Here is an 18,166-nt window from a genome sequence, read left to right as displayed (position 1 = left end):
GCTCTAAAATAGCAATGACGTCATGTAACCACAGCGCGACTATTTCAATCGCATTTGCCCCTAAAAATAGATAGAATTAGTCATAGATAATAGATATGTGCAAACTGGAAAAGGTTATTTAGGAGGCTTCGCGCAGTGGGCGTGTCAACACGCAATTGTCATTTCATAATAAACACATATCACCGCGGCGCGGCGCACAGCAAGTTTCAATTTCAGTTCCTGGCATTTTTAACCAGTGGAGAAAGGTAAGATATTTCCCTATCGTTTTTCTTATATGAATTATTCTACGTTAATAAAACATACCTGGTGATCAACTACAGTTTGCTGTAAACATTACGATATGTGTGTAGTGTTATGATAACGACGGCAGCAGCGGGAGCCGGGAGGAAGGCGTGCAGCAGTGGATTTGCGAATAGCATGCAGCTGCAGAGCCGCAGAGCCAGTGGCTCTTTCAGGTCTGGTCACAGGCCCGTCAAACAGCGCCCCCCCCACCCTTGCGCCGTTCTGACCCCCATCGTCTCTAAGCATTTTGTGTGTCAATTTGTTGACACATGTGTCAATTTGTTGACACATGTGTCAATTTGTTGACACAATTGTCAATTCTTAAAGCTGAGGATGAGTGGCACCTTTGTCTCAATTCTTATTCAATTCAATTCGCTCTGCGGCTCTGCAGCTACATATGCTTCTAGCAAAATCCAGCCCCGCTGTTTGCAAGAGATGCTTCCAGCTGCAGACCTTCAGACCAGCGCTTACAAGCCCCGCACATACAAGCACCGCACATAGCAACCCCTCGCTTCCATTGGCTGATTTTGGTGACGTGATTTTGGGTCACGTTGCACGTTGCACTGCGGGATTGATTGATTGATTGATTGAAAACTTTATGGTGACGTGATTTTGGGTCACGTTGCACGTTGCACTGCGGGATTGATTGATTGATTGATTGAAAACTTTATTAACAGATTGCCGTATGATTTGGGTCACGTTGCACTGCGGGATTGATTGATTGATTGATTCATTGATTCATTGATTGATTGATTGATTGATTTAAAACTTTATTAACAGATTGATTGATTGATTGATTGAAAACTTTATTAACAGATTGCCGAATGGGTACACGTGACCACAGGCCCTGATTGATTGATTGAAAACTTTATTAACAGATTGATTGATTGATTGATTGAAAACTTTATTAACAGATTGTAGAATGGGTACACGTGACCTGACCGATTGATTGATTGATTGATTGATTGATTGATTGATTGATTGAAAACTTTATTAACAGATTGCAGAATGGGTACAGTGACCGATTGATTGATTGATTGATTGATTGATTTATTGATTTATTGATTGATTGATTGAAAACTTTATTAACAGATTGCAGAATGCAGTACAGCTCAATACACACAATTGTTAAGGGGATGCAGACCATGCAGTACTGTTACATTTGTGACATACAGTAAATATATACAAGGGGGAGGGAACTGTACATTTATGATGAATTGAAAATGGGGGACCCTGATGTAAACAAGACGGAAGTCTTTCTCTGGTCTGCATCCCCTTAACAATTGTGTGTATTGAGCTGTACTGCAGATATATTTCAATTGCCTTACTTATTTACATAAGTATTATAGGCCTACAGCAGTATTGTACAGACAGTCTGTGTGAAGTCTGTGTGGTTATCCAGCTGCACAAAGGCAGAGCAAGAGGCTCTACAGAGGGTGGTGAAGGCGGCAGGCAGGATTGTCGGGACTCCTCTATCAAACATCACCTCCGTCTTCACCTCCCGCTGCCTCCACCGCTCCAAGTGTATCATCAAGGACCAGTCTCACCCAGCACATCACCTCTTTCAGCTCCTTCCCTCAGGGAGGAGATACCGGTCCATACATGCCAAGAGTTAAAGATTTAAGAACAGCTTTTTCCCCCAAGCAGTCAGACTGTTAAACGCTCATTGACTGTCCCCTCACGTGCACCATGCACTTACCTGGACTTGATAATCACTGTTACCACTCATCATGCACTTTATTTAAAATATTCTGTTATGTACAGTGTTATATGTGTTTCATGTATGTATATATTGTACTACGGTCTGTGGGAGCTCCCCTGAAATTTCACTCACGGTCATATAAGAGTTTTAATGTAGAAGGTTTTATTAATGAAATGTTGGGTATAAACTGGGAGGAGGTATGTTGTGAGGATGACCCAGAGGTTGCACTGGACTTATTTATGTCAGAAACAAATCAGCCCCATGGATAGATAGTAGCTTTTAATGAATTTTAATGAATGAGAGAGACATACTGTAGCCAAAAAAGCATCAGTGTGTTCCAGTTCTGCAGATGACAGACAAAAGTACCGTTCCTTACGTAATCAAGTCACAAAGTTAAATAAGGTGAGAAAAAGGGAATATTTTAAACCATGGTTATATGATGTGAGAAATGATGGTAAAAATCTATGGAATGTTTTAAATCAAATTATGGGTAGAAAATCCAATGTCTGTACACCTTTTGTTGAGTCATATGGAATTGTCCTAACCAAACCATGTGATATTGCCAACCATTTTAATGATTTTTATGCAAGTAAGATATCTCAGCTCAGGCAGGGAATGCACATCTCAAACAATACAAAATCAAATGACATAATTAAGAATATCATAATGAAAGATAAAGGGTGTACATTTGATTTTCAACAGGTTGAGGTTAGTGATATTGAAAGGTTACTCCAGGCTCTACCTGACAGCAAGTTAGCTGGCACAGACAACTTGGATAGTAAATTATTGAGAATTACTGCTACGATCATAGCAAGTCCAGTGTCATATTATTAATAGATGTATACAAGTGGGACTATGTCCAAAGATATGGAAGGAGGCTAAGGTTACTCCTTTACCCAAAGACTCCAAATCAGTTTTTAATGAGGGCAACTCCAGACCTAATATAGAAAAGATAGAAAGGCTGACAAAGAGAAGAAGAGTGGAGCAGAAGCTGGAGAACCTTTCAATATCACTAACCTCAACCTGTTGAAAATCAAATGTACACCCTTTATCTTTCATTATGATATTCTTAATTATGTCATTTGATTTTGTATTGTTTGAGATGTGCATTCCCTGCCTGAGCTGAGATATCTTACTTGCATAAAAATCATTAAAATGGTTGGCAATATCACATGGTTTGGTTAGGACAATTCCATATGACTCAACAAAAGGTGTACAGACATTGGATTTTCTACCCATAATTTGATTTAAAACATTCCATAGATTTTTACCATCATTTCTCACATCATATAACCATGGTTTAAAATATTCCCTTTTTCTCACCTTATTTAACTTTGTGACTTGATTACGTAAGGAACGGTACTTTTGTCTGTCATCTGCAGAACTGGAACACACTGATGCTTTTTTGGCTACAGTATGTCTCTCTCATTCATTAAAATTCATTAAAAGCTACTATCTATCCATGGGGCTGATTTGTTTCTGACATAAATAAGTCCAGTGCAACCTCTGGGTCATCCTCACAACATACCTCCTCCCAGTTTATACCCAACATTTCATTAATAAAACCTTCTACATTAAAACTCTTATATGACCGTGAGTGAAATTTCAGGGGAGCTCCCACAGACCATAGTACAATATATACATACATGAAACACATATAACACTGTACATAACAGAATATTTTAAATAAAGTGCATGATGAGTGGTAACAGTGATTATCAAGTCCAGGTAAGTGCATGGTGCACGTGAGGGGACAGTCAATGAGCGTTTAACAGTCTGACTGCTTGGGGGAAAAAGCTGTTCTTAAATCTTTAACTCTTGGCATGTATGGACCGGTATCTCCTCCCTGAGGGAAGGAGCTGAAAGAGGTGATGTGCTGGGTGAGACTGGTCCTTGATGATACACTTGGAGCGGTGGAGGCAGCGGGAGGTGAAGACGGAGGTGATGTTTGATAGAGGAGTCCCGACAATCCTGCCTGCCGCCTTCACCACCCTCTGTAGAGCCTCTTGCTCTGCCTTTGTGCAGCTGGATAACCACACAGACTTCACACAGACTGTCTGTACAATACTGCTGTAGGCCTATAATACTTATGTAAATAAGTAAGGCAATTGAAATATATCTGCAGTACAGCTCAATACACACAATTGTTAAGGGGATGCAGACCAGAGAAAGACTTCCGTCTTGTTTACATCAGGGTCCCCCATTTTCAATTCATCATAAATGTACAGTTCCCTCCCCCTTGTATATATTTACTGTATGTCACAAATGTAACAGTACTGCATGGTCTGCATCCCCTTAACAATTGTGTGTATTGAGCTGTACTGCATTCTGCAATCTGTTAATAAAGTTTTCAATCAATCAATCAATAAATCAATAAATCAATAAATCAATCAATCAATCAATCAATCGGTCACTGTACCCATTCTGCAATCTGTTAATAAAGTTTTCAATCAATCAATCAATCAATCAATCAATCAATCAATCAATCGGTCAGGTCACGTGTACCCATTCTACAATCTGTTAATAAAGTTTTCAATCAATCAATCTGTTAATAAAGTTTTCAATCAATCAATCAGGGCCTGTGGTCACGTGTACCCATTCGGCAATCTGTTAATAAAGTTTTCAATCAATCAATCAATCAATCTGTTAATAAAGTTTTCAATCAATCAATCAATCAATCAATGAATCAATGAATCAATCAATCAATCAATCCCGCAGTGCAACGTGACCCAAATCATACGGCAATCTGTTAATAAAGTTTTCAATCAATCAATCAATCAATCCCGCAGTGCAACGTGCAACGTGACCCAAAATCACGTCACCATAAAGTTTTCAATCAATCAATCAATCAATCCCGCAGTGCAACGTGCAACGTGACCCAAAATCACGTCACCAAAATCAGCCAATGGAAGCGAGGGGTTGCTATGTGCGGTGCTTGTATGTGCGGGGCTTGTAAGCGCTGGTCTGAAGGTCTGCAGCTGGATACTATTGGTTTGCAATGGGAGCAGGAGTCTCGACTCGGGACTTATTTTATTTGGAATATAATGACTTTATACGCAAAAGTAGCCTAGTTTTAAGTTAAAATATTATAAATCTACATGCCTTGAGGATGTCATTCTTTATATAGCCTGCCTATCAGGCAAAAAAAATTATTCTAACAGAAACACTGATACCGTGATATATACCGTTACCTTCTATGCTTCAAATTATACCGTGATATAAATTTTAGACCATACCGTCCACCCTATGTTGTCTGTTTAAGAAAGAGTGCAATAAGTTATTTTATTGGAAAAAATAAGAATCGTGTGAGAGAATCGTGATCTCAATTCTTAAGAGAGAAATTCACATTTTAGCAAGAATGGTGCGGCAGCCCTAATGACCAGTCTCAGCCTCCTAGGCCGAGGGCACACATACCCTCATCTCGCACCTTGGTGCCCATATGCACATGTCTTATATTATATATTGATTTGTTATATTGTTTACACTGCTTTTGTACTACCTGTACCCCCCCCCCCCCCCCCTCTCCCCCCATGCTGCTATGATACCTGAATTTCCCCAAGGGGATCAATAAAGGAATGTCTTATCTTATCTTATCTTGTTTTATAAACTGTGGCCACTAGAGGGCGGCGACACGTTTGTGGACCAACAGAGTGAGCTGTAGAGCTGCTGAAAAAAAACACATGAATGCAATACAAGCTACGACTATTATAGTATACAGTGTATTATACTGCCCTGCAGGAGCTAACCGCAGTAACTACAATATCTTTCAAAATTGACAGGTGAAATTTTACTTCTCAATATCTGTTTTATCTTGTGACAAAGTTTCTTAGAGAAAAAGGGTATAAAGAATTGCAGTAACAACAAATCAAAGAACTTTTATCTCCGTTTCACTGTTTGCATAGTTACTGCGGTTAGCTTCTGCATGAACATTGGCAAGCTTTCCATTTTTCCACAAAATGAGTTCCCTTCTATCACTAACATTATTGTTTAAGCATTTTCTGTTGAAATAAAGTTAGTTATAAGGTTTTTAATTTGTCGTTAAAAAAGAACTACACTTACCAGTAGAACGCCTGTCGTTCAGCGCTGTCGCCTAATACACGTCATGGCCATTGACAGTTGCGCTGATACCAAGCTAACAAACGTTAACGTTAACTTTACCCATAGCTAACGTTACCTAGCTAAACGTACTAGACGTTAGCAATGTCTACTGTCGTGTCCATAAGTTCCCCGTCAGCATACTTTACTACGGCCAGGAGTCTACGCTGTGGTGACGTCAGTCGGCAGCGCCAACGTGAAGTGTAGTTCCTCCGTGAACGAAAACATAAACATTGTTATTTTTCTACTTTTACGATTAATTGCGAATCTTTTCATGCTGAGCTATAGATTGTGGATGAATACACACAGAAAGGTGCACCATGCCAATGTTCATGCTGTATTTGTTTTAAAACGAGACAACCTATAGACCAGGAAGTAACCACTACACCTCCCCATAGACCAGGAAGTAACCACTACACCTCTCTATAGACCAGGAAGTAACCACTACACCTCCCTATAGACCAGGAAGTAACCACTACACCTCCCTATAGACCAGGAAGTAACCACTACACCTCCCTATAGACCAGGAAGTAACCACTACACCTCCCTATAGACCAGGAAGTAACCACTACACCTCCCTATAGACCAGGAAGTAACCACTACACCTCCCTATAGACCAGGAAGTAACCACTACACCTCCCTATAGACCAGGAAGTAACCACTACACCTCCCTATAGACCAGGAAGTAACCACTACACCTCCCTATAGACCAGGAAGTAACCACTACACCTCTCTATAGACCAGGAAGTAACCACTACACCTCCCTATAGACCAGGAAGTAACCACTACACCTCCCTATAGACCAGGAAGTAACCACTACACCTCCCTATAGACCAGGAAGTAACCACTACACCTCCCTATAGACCAGGAAGTAACCACTGCACCTCCCTATAGACCAGGAAGTAACCACTACACCTCCCTATAGACCAGGAAGTAACCACTACACCTCCCTATAGACCAGGAAGTAACCACTACACCTCCCTATAGACCAGGAAGTAACCACCACACCTCCCTGTAGACCAGGAAGTAACCACTACACCTCCCTATTGACCAGGAAGTAACCACTACACCTCCCTATAGACCAGGAAGTAACCACTACACCTCCCTATTGACCAGGAAGTAACCACTACACCTCCCTATAGACCAGGAAGTAACCACCACACCTCCCTATTGTCCTTCATTCATCGTAGCCGTTGGAAGAGAACGACATATCTCTTGTGGGGAAATACCTGTATGATGTCGGCAGGCTTGTCCGTGTTCTCTTTGAAGACCAGCATGGTGGGAGCGTAGGTGTTGATGTTGAACTGCTTCAGCAGGTTCACCGTCTCCGACAGACCCTGGTCCACGTAGCCGAACTGCATGTAGTCCTTATAGGCGAAGGCCGTCAGCTGCGGAGCGGGAGAGGGAGACAACCAGGACTCAACACCAGACACACCAGCGCTGCTGCGCCACAAGCTCACAAAACAAGACACCGTTTATCAGCAACTTCATACACATAAGGCATAGTTCTGATTTATGGAATGGCATTTGTCTAGCTTTAACTGGTAAATGGTGCATTTATATATATATATCTCTTTTATCCAAAACGCTTTTACAATTTTGTTCCTCACGTGGTTCAACCCGTCCACTCGCCCGGCCCCATTCACACATCTACGTGAGTATTAGCTCCGGACTCATGATCGGAAGATCACCGGTTCGAGCCCCGGTCAAGGCCGGTGTCGGAAAGTGGTGTTATTGTCCAGCAGGGGGCACTCTGTCCAGTGTATGGCAGCCATTGAGCCTGCATAGCCCAAGGTTGGGTGCTACACAACACAGTGGTGGTGAAGGAGGCAATTTAATTTCCCTAACCCTACATTGTGGGGAGCGCTTTGAGTGTCTAGAAAAGTGCTATATATATAAATTATCATCAATTCATTAATTCACCGACGGCGGAGGCGACCTGCTCATCGGGAGCAGTTAGGGGTTAAGTGGCTTGCTCAAGGACACTTCAACACGCTGCCCTGGATGAGTGGGAATCGTACCGGGAACCTTCCCGATTACCAGACGACCGATCTGCCTCCTGAGCCACTGCTTTTGCAGACAAACAACCAGACGTTTTTTTTCTACTGTAAAGTTCAAATACGACCCGTTAGAATAATCCAAGTTGTCCGGTGAATTTCTGAATCCACAAGTCACTCTGGCCAGTATGTGGTTAAATGTAGTTTCCTGTCCTGGCTGTGATGCCAGCTCTCTGTGACATGAATGAATGGATGGATGGATGAATGAATGAATGAATGAATGAATGAATGAATGAATGAATGAATGAATGAATGAATGAATGGACCTTTATTTATATAGCACCCTTCACAGCACGAATGCACAGGGTGCTTTACACTACAGCTAGCATATAAAAACAAAAACAAAAATCAGAAATAAATGACAACAACAACAACAGACGGCAGTTAAAAACAGTGAACCAAATAAAATAATAGAATAAAAAGAATTTAAATAAAATCATCAGTCAATCATTAAAAACTATAGGAATAGTCAGGACAAAAGGGTGCCTCCTATATATTACCAAAAGCCTGTCTGAACATATGTTGTTTTTAGCTCTTTTTTTTTTAAGAGTTCATCATCACAGGAGGGTCTCTTACTGTAACTGAGGGGTACAATTCCCTGACTGTATTGATAAGTATGGTATCATTAAACCACTACCGCTTTATGTACTTTAACTACTGGCCACACAGTACATGATATAGATATGATGAACACTTTCCCACCATGAAACCAAGTCCACACAAATGTATAAGTCGAATATTTAATATATAGCAAAGGGTATATACAACGTTCACTTAATGACATTTATGATTTGAATGCACTTGTAAGGCAAATGAGTATTCGTAGGCAAATCAACATTGAATGTCCAATCTCTGGTTACGCAGGAAGCAAGTATACAACCTGGTTCTTTAGGGAACTATAGCGATGGTACTTAATGATTATAGCTGGATATACTAAAGGGGGGTCCTGCTGGTTGTAAGTCAGTAGGGGGGGGGGGTTAGGAGAGCCGCCGGCGATATCCCATCTGGCCAACGATTTCTTGGGAGAATTCAGAGTGCTGAACACGGTGCCCACAGAACCTTGGTCCACAGATGAATACAGTTGGGCCCTCTTGTAGACGGTAGCTGCCGGTCCACAACGAAGAGACGTGAGGCGACCTCACTCGGGGTAGAGCGCCGTCTCACCTGGACTCCTCTCGGGGGGTAGTTCCAACACTCACCAGTGTTGGCTGTTATCCATGGCATAAATCAAAGCACCCAAAGCAAGTAGATGATCCAAGCCGTGTAGGGCTCGCCGTCGTCCGGGTAAGGTAATCCAATGTGCAGGTCCACTCGTCCTAGCCCAGAACTCCTCGGATGAAAGCACCACACGTGGTCTGCCCAGCCTGGTTAAGACTCTAGATAACGCGAGGAAACGATGGGGGTACTACTCACTGTATAACTCTAACCGAACGATGCACCATACATAATAGACTATTATTAACTTAATAGAAATACGTCCCACTCGACGGTATAGTGCCAAACTATGACAATTCAACTATTAATCCACACGATGTCTCAATGCCATTCTGAGGCCAAGTTGACCATACTGCACCACACATGTATCGTGGGTGAGGCTTAACGTCTTGCCACTAGGTTGGAGGGTAAAGAACTAAGGGCTAAGGGACTAAAAGGAAGTTCTACTTTACTTGCGCCATATATATATGCGCTGTGAACAAATAGTACCATTCGTATTTCGCCAGACGTATTCCTACGCGGAACCGGGCTAGTAACGACATGTTCGTCGGCACGATTGAACTTGAACCAAGGGGCTTGGCTGCTGGCGCCAAGTTCTTGTCCAATGAGAGAATGAAACTATTATGGGCTGTTAGTAGACTAAAGGGATATTCAGTGTATATGTACAAGGAATATACAAGGGATATCAAACGATATACAAATACTATTAAATATATATCCATAAATAAATATATATATTCGGTTTAATCTGATCCTTCACAACAGCCGCCCCCTAATTAGTCCCACCTAATTAGCTAAGCAGAGACAGATTAACCGCACTGTCTACCACTCAAGGTCCGCTGTAAGGGTCAGTCAACTCACAAAGTCGTGGGGTCATGGTCGTCATCGATAGTGTCTGGGAGTCTGGGCAGTTCTATTAGCCTCGCCACGGGTCGTGTGTAAGTTCGCCCTTGGACGAGCACCTCAGCTGCTCGGACCTTGCCATCGGCACCGGTGATCACTTTGCTTACGCGGCCAGCCAGCCACATAGCTCTGGGTAGTGACTGGTCGATAATCATGACGACTGTTCCTTCTGTCAAATTGTCTCTCTCTTTTACCCACTTCTGGCGGGTCTGTAGAGACGGTAGGTAGTGGAGTAGAAAGCTGTTCCAAAACTTGTCAGCTAGTACTTGACTGTACCTCCACATTCTTCGGCCGTTCGCTTCTTCAGGCCTGTACATTGTCTGGGGTAGCGCGGGGTCCAGCCGCCCCATCAAGAGTGTGTTGGGGGTGACTGGGTCGACATCTGCTATATCACTGGAGACGTAGCCGAGGGGCTTGGAGTTCAATACTCCCTCGATCTCCGTGAGGACTGTCATTAGGACTTCTTCCGCTACAGTCTGGGCCCCAAGCACGGCGTACAGGGCTGTCTTTATAGAACGTACTTCTCGTTCCCAGGTTCCACCGAAGTGGGGTGCGTTCGGGGGATTAAACTGGAAGTCAATCTGGGATGGAGCGAGGTGGGTCTTAAGTTCTGGGCCCATAGCTTGGAAGCTCTCTCTCAGCTCTCTTTCTCCGCCTTTGAAGTTTGTCCCGTGATCAGACAACAATGTAGACGGTTTTCCTTTCCGTGATGTGAATCTTCGGAAGGCCATAAGGAATGAGTCTGTGCTCATGGTTGGAAGGAGTTCGATATGTATCGCTCTGGTGGTCATGCATTTGAATACAATACCCCACCGCTTCTCGGTTCCTCTTCCTTTCTTTATATACAACGGGCCAAAACAGTCCATGCCTGTGGAGTGGAATGGCTTGTCGCCGAGTCGGAGGCGACAGGGAGGTAGGTCAGCCATCCGGGGTATGCTGGGCTGCGCGCGCCACTTTCGGCAGTCTAGACAGGTTCGCTGGAAGCGTCGCACTGCTTCTCTCCCTTGAAGTATCCAATAGCGACGTCTGATCTCCGCGAAGACTCTCTCTGCTCCTGCGTGATGCACATCCTCGTCGTATTTCTTTATGATCAGCTCTGTGACCTTGTGTCGGCTGTTCAAGACTATCGGGTACTTAACGTCATCCGGTAGATTGGGGGCCCTCCGCAGACGACCACCCACTCTGATGAGATTATGGGCGTCGCTCTCGGGTGCCAGGTGGAGCAATCTGCTGTCTGATGGGACGGGCTTTCCTCCCTGTAGACAGTCTAGCTCGTCGGGGAACGAGTCTCTCTGGGCTCGTTGTAGTAGAAGAAGTTCTGCTTCTTCGTAGTCAGCTGCTGAAATGTCGGCAGTGGGCTGAATCTCTGGGTGGTGCCACAGGAATGTCTTTAGCTGCGCACTCTGTAGGGTAATGCAATCATCTATGTTGGGGTCTGTGGAGGCGACTGTGCTCAGTCCACAGAACATAGGTTTCTTGTTCTCAGCCTCCTCTTTACTCGCTTCCCGTGGGGTGGGCGTAGGCCACTCTTCTTCCGGGAGCTTGAGGAACTCTGGTCCGTCACTGTAGATGTTGTGACGGGTGAGGTCATCTAGGGACATTCCCCGGGTGATGACGTCAGCTGGGTTGTGTTTGGTGTCCACATACCGCTAGCTCGCTGTTTCTGTTAACTCTTGAATATCGGTGACTCTGACTCCCACGAAGACTTTGTATTGTATGAATCAGACTTGATCCATGTGAGTACTGTCGTGGAATCTGACCACAAGATTGTTCTGTGCACCGGAATGGTGAGTTCATGTTGGATTAACGTGGCTAGATGCGCTCCTGCTAGGGCTGCGCAGAGCTCTAGACGCGGGATAGATTGTTGCTTTCGTGGGGCTATTCTTGAGCGAGCCAGGATGAAAGCGGTGTGTATCTCTCCTCCCTTCTCTTGGGCACGCAAGTAGGCCACTGATCCATAGGCTACTTCGGAGGCGTCGCTGAAGACGTGTAGATCCATCTTGCATGTCTCTGGCCTCACTGTGGGTGGGAAGTAGCTGCGGCGTATATTGACGCCTGGGAGTGAGCGGAGTTCCGTCTCCCACTCTCTCCATGTGGAGGCAAGGGGTGCGGGTATTGGGTCGTCCCAGCCCTGGTCCTTGTCCCATAGTGCTCGTACAATCATCTTTGCCCTGGTGGTGTAAGGTAGAATACATCCCAACGGGTCATATTGTCTGGCGAGTGTTCTGTACACACTCCGTCTGGTGGTCGGTATCGCCGTCGACCTTCCCTGCTCCGTGGTCAGGGGTTTGTGTTTATAGTGGAGCGAGTCTGTTTTGAAGCGCCAGACTAATCCTAGTGTCATTTCTTGGGCTTCTCCTGGGATGGTCGCCATCCAGGTCTCGCTGCTGGCAGCCTTGTCCGCGGGGGAGAGGCTGCGCAATACGTGCGGGTCGCTGCTGGCCCACTGCCTGAGATCAAAGCTGCCTTTGATCAGGGAGGCGCGTAGCTTGAGTAGGAGAGCCTCGGCTTCTTCTTGAGTCGAAACGCTTTGTAAACAGTTGTCCACGTAGAAACTGTTCTTCACACTGTGTCGGACCTCTTCATCTGCTGCTGGGTCCTCTGCGACGTGTTTCTGTAGTGCAAATGTAGCACAGCACGGGCTGCATGTGGTTCCGAAGGGGGGGACTTCCCACTGGTAGATGGCTGGGTGCTCATCTCCGATCCTCTCTCTCCCTAGGAACCGCAGCAGGGGCTTATCCTCCTCCACTAGTCTCACCTGCAGGAACATCCCTTTGATATCCCCGCTGATAGCCACCTTGTCCTGGCGGAAGCGTAGTAGCACGCCTAGTAGAGAGGGGCCGAGTGTGGGGCCGGGCAAGAGCTCTTTATTCAGATTCTGGGATCCGATCTGGTAGCTGCAGTTAAACACAATGCGATCCTTGCCGTTGTGGTGGACCTTGTGGTGCGGCACGTACCATGATTCGGTCGTCTGATCGGCCTCTTTAATGTCAATCTTCATTACGTGTCTCGCTGTGATTAGCTTCTCAATCTCAGCGCGGTACACACTCTCTTGAGCGGGGTCTTTGGCTAGGCGCCGCTCTGTGTTCAATAGATACCGCTCCGTAGCTTCTTTCGTGGCGTGAAAGGTGGGCATTCCCTCTCGCCTCAGGAGTGGAGTTGCGTATCTCATCACTCCGCCGACTGTGACTCTCTTTGTCCCCTGCTCGAGGAGGTTTATGGCGTAAATGTCTTCTTTAGAACGAATGTCTTTCTTTTCGTTCTTAAAGGGCATTGTCTCTAGTGTCCATAGCCTCTCGACATGCTGCAGGAGAGTGGTGTCTTCTTCTGTCACTCTGGAGTGGAGGCAGCTAGTGGCTGCTGTTCGGTTAAGAGATTTAGCGAGGGGGCCTTGTAATGTCCATCCTAGGCGGGTCTCGACTGCTGCAGGACAGCCTCTGGGTCCTGTATGGACCCGGTCTATCGGGACTATGAGGTCTGCATGGTCGGAGCCTATCAGCAGGGTCGGGGTGGCGCCGTCTATGAGCGGGATAGGTAGTTGTCGCAGGTGCACATATTTATCCATCAGTTTGGCGATGGGGTAGGTGTACTGTGATAGTCCTATTTCTTGGCTGGTGAAAGCATTTGTAATCCTATACCGTCGCTCTGGCTGCCCGCTTGCTGCGATAGTGAAGGAGACATTCTCGCCTTTTATCGTCTTTAAATCTCTTCTTATTGTCCGAATCGTCATTTGGTTCTCGCTCCCCCGCAGTCCCAGCTGGGCCGCAGCGGACGCGAGCAGAAGGGTCTTCTCTGACCCGTCATCAAGGACGGCGTAAGTGTCCATGACTTTATCTTGGTAGCTCAATGTTACACGGACTACCTTTAAGAGCACTTGGGCGCCGCTGCTGCTGGCGGGGTCAATGTACATGACACTTGCCTTTGTGCTGCTCGATGGTGCAGGTGCAGGCTTTCTTCTGTTACTGTCGTGTAGGACATCTAGGTGGGCTCCGTCACACCGACTGCACCTCTTCTTTAGGCGGCACTCGGCTGCCATGTGACTGCGCGCACATCGGTAACAGCGCCTGTTGGACTTTATCCATTGACTCACTTCTTCTGCATTCATCTTTGTGAACAGGTCACATTGTGACAGCCAGTGTTCCTTCTCGCAGTACGGGCACACCATCTTCCACTTCTCTTTTCTCGAGGGGGTACTGTGGTTCTTACTGCTCGGTACTGATTCTGATTGGTGCATGACAGTCACCGATCTTCTTCCATCGTTTATTCTCCTGGGTCCCTCTCTGGAGCTTGGTGTGCTCCGCACGAACGTATCCAGTCGTAGGCTGCTGACTTCTCTCGCCAGGAAGTCGGCTAGATCGAGGAGGGATGGTTCGGGACCGTTAGGATCACGGTGGTCTCTCTGCCGCCTGAAGCGCTCTTGTCTGGTGGGTGGCAGCTTCTCTAAAATCCTCTCGACGTTAGAGTTGGCGTATAGCTCGTGCATACCCTTTCCTCGTTGCGCTCCCAGCATCCCTACCAGGGACTGCACTTTTATAGACAGGTCGTCTAATGAGCGATTGTCTGTTGCTGGGGGTAGGCGGTCAATATGCCTTATCTCTTGGATTACGTAATCCCATATACGTCCATATCTCTGGTCCAGCGCTGCTAGAGCCGCTGTGTATGGGGTCGTAGAGGTGGCATAGGCTAGCGCTATATTGTGCGCTCGGGGTACTTTCAGGTGCTTCAGTAATATTGCATACTTGTGGCGTTCATCAGCGACATCCACCATCATTGTCTCTAAGCACATCCGGAGCTCCGTGTACTGTGCTCGATTCTCATAGGTGAAGTCTGGAAACGTCGGTGTGCCAATGTATGACGCCGTGGATGGCTGGTACATCGGCGAGCGTTGGGGGAGAGGCCTCCTAGGCGAGTCTCCTCTTGCGCCTCTCTGTGGGCTGGTACCGGCAGGGTACCATGGCCCGCTGGTCCAGGTGCTATTCCTCGGGGCTGGTCGTGCGTCATGCTCACCCGTGAATAGAGTCGGGGGTCTGTAGCGCAGCGCCGCGGGGGTATAGCCTGGGCTGTACTGGACCTCCTGGTCCGGTGGAGTACTGTGCTGTCGTCGGGCTTGGTTCTCCTCCTCTCCCTCTTCTTCTTCTATCAGGTCCTCTAGATCCTGTAGTCGTTTATTTAGCTTCTCCGCAGTGTATGCCGCTCCTTCCTTGTAGCTGGGTCTCGCTTGGACCGGTCGGGGAAGGGGGTCTGCGGGGGGTATAGGCTTGGTCTGTTGGTCAAGTTCAGGGTCGCTTGCTCGGTTAGGGGATGCTGCCCTTGACTGTTGTCTCGACGAGTTCCTTGAACCCCTGGCGGAGGGAGAGGGTGTTGCCTTGGTGATCAGCTGCTCCATTAGTTGCGCTTGTAGTCTGTCGCGCTCGCCCTGTAGTCTGTCGCGCTCGGTTTCGCGCTGGATGAGAGCGAGGTCGCGCTCTGCCTCTCTTTGGGCACCGTCAGCGGCGCGCTGGGTGTCTGCTCGGTCTCTTGCCATATTCTCTTCCGTCTGAAGGCGTCTCATCTCCAGGCGTATGCGCTCTTCTTCGCTCCGTTGCTGCGTCTGGAGTCGATCGCGTTCACCCTGAAGTCGATCGCGTTCACCCTGGAGTCGATCGCGTTCGGTAGAGGCTGTCAGGCTGACGAGGAACGCCTGTGATAGCATCCTCTCCGCTTCGCTGGGGGAAGACGGTTGTAGAGGTGAGCCGCTCCTGGCTGTACTCGTTGGGGAGTCCTGGAGCTCTATCTCCTCGGCGCTCTCCTCATCTTGTTCCGTGCAGAGTTCTCTCTCTGTAGGGTTGTCTTCCTCCCGGGGCTGGTCGGGGACTACTTCTTCGGTATTGGCGGGGGGTAAAGGCATGTCAGCTCCCTCCTGCTCCCCACCGTGAGCTTGGTCAGTTACATTAGAACCCACTAGGGCCTCTGTGGTCGGGGTAACCTGGTCGTTAAGGTCAGACATAATTTTACTTTCTACTTTTACCGCGTTTACCGTTTGTCGAAGGCTAGGTAGTTGACTGACAGCGTAATCCTCTAAGTACTGAGGTGTCTGTCGTCTGCGCCGCGGGCGTTCTACGTTAGGAGGACCGTTTCGTGGAGTGTTCATCATAGGCCATTTCAATAATAATAACACTATATTAATATTACACTAGTTACCCTCCGGCTCGAAGGACCAATTGTAACTGAGGGGTACAATTCCCTGACTGTATTGATAAGTATGGTATCATTAAACCACTACCGCTTTATGTACTTTAACTACTGGCCACACAGTACATGATATAGATATGATGAACACTTTCCCACCATGAAACCAAGTCCACACAAATGTATAAGTCGAATATTTAATATATAGCAAAGGGTATATACAACGTTCACTTAATGACATTTATGATTTGAATGCACTTGTAAGGCAAATGAGTATTCGTAGGCAAATCAACATTGAATGTCCAATCTCTGGTTACGCAGGAAGCAAGTATACAACCTGGTTCTTTAGGGAACTATAGCGATGGTACTTAATGATTATAGCTGGATATACTAAAGGGGGGTCCTGCTGGTTGTAAGTCAGTAGGGGGGGGGGGTTAGGAGAGCCGCCGGCGATATCCCATCTGGCCAACGATTTCTTGGGAGAATTCAGAGTGCTGAACACGGTGCCCACAGAACCTTGGTCCACAGATGAATACAGTTGGGCCCTCTTGTAGACGGTAGCTGCCGGTCCACAACGAAGAGACGTGAGGCGACCTCACTCGGGGTAGAGCGCCGTCTCACCTGGACTCCTCTCGGGGGGTAGTTCCAACACTCACCAGTGTTGGCTGTTATCCATGGCATAAATCAAAGCACCCAAAGCAAGTAGATGATCCAAGCCGTGTAGGGCTCGCCGTCGTCCGGGTAAGGTAATCCAATGTGCAGGTCCACTCGTCCTAGCCCAGAACTCCTCGGATGAAAGCACCACACGTGGTCTGCCCAGCCTGGTTAAGACTCTAGATAACGCGAGGAAACGATGGGGGTACTACTCACTGTATAACTCTAACCGAACGATGCACCATACATAATAGACTATTATTAACTTAATAGAAATACGTCCCACTCGACGGTATAGTGCCAAACTATGACAATTCAACTATTAATCCACACGATGTCTCAATGCCATTCTGAGGCCAAGTTGACCATACTGCACCACACGTGTATCGTGGGTGAGGCTTAACGTCTTGCCACTAGGTTGGAGGGTAAAGAACTAAGGGCTAAGGGACTAAAAGAAAGTTCTACTTTACTTGCGCCATATATATATGCGCTGTGAACAAATAGTACCATTCGTATTTCGCCAGACGTATTCCTACGCGGAACCGGGCTAGTAACGACATGTTCGTCGGCACGATTGAACTTGAACCAAGGGGCTTGGCTGCTGGCGCCAAGTTCTTGTCCAATGAGAGAATGAAACTATTATGGGCTGTTAGTAGACTAAAGGGATATTCAGTGTATATGTACAAGGAATATACAAGGGATATCAAACGATATACAAATACTATTAAATATATATCCATAAATAAATATATATATTCGGTTTAATCTGATCCTTCACAACACTTACCCTGTACAGCAGAGGCACGGTGGGCACCTGGTCGAACAGGAGAACGTGTGGCTTGTTGAGGTCGTGCCAGTTGGTCAGAAACTGCAGGTCATTCCTGTCCGTCACCTGATGTTACAGTGAAATGATATCGTGAACGAACAGATACATGTCGCCGACATATTAATACTACAACTCAAGATTCAAGAGTTTATTCATCACATACATACCAGGGCATACAGTGAAATGAGGTTGGCCATGCCCGCTACGATTGTGCAATAAAACAATAGTAATAGTAGTAATTAGGGATGTCCGATATTATCGGCC

General features: G+C 46.4%; 1 protein-coding gene across 1 annotated transcript in view; it reads right to left on the bottom strand.

Moving 5' to 3' along the window:
- Positions 1 to 18,166, bottom strand: part of LOC311226810 (dnaJ homolog subfamily C member 16-like) — a 60,699-nt gene that overhangs the window by 26,253 nt on the left and 16,280 nt on the right. The window contains exon 7 of the mRNA XM_084312216.1: positions 7,309 to 7,467. Coding sequence (XP_084168342.1) covers positions 7,309 to 7,467 — 159 coding nt within the window. The remainder of the gene's footprint in view (positions 1 to 7,308; positions 7,468 to 18,166) is intronic.

The sequence above is a fragment of the Notolepis coatsorum genome (assembly GCF_963971535.1).
Source record: "Notolepis coatsorum genome assembly, chromosome: 4".
Lineage (NCBI taxonomy): Eukaryota > Metazoa > Chordata > Actinopteri > Aulopiformes > Paralepididae > Notolepis > Notolepis coatsorum.
This window is presented reverse-complemented; position numbering and strand designations above follow the sequence as displayed.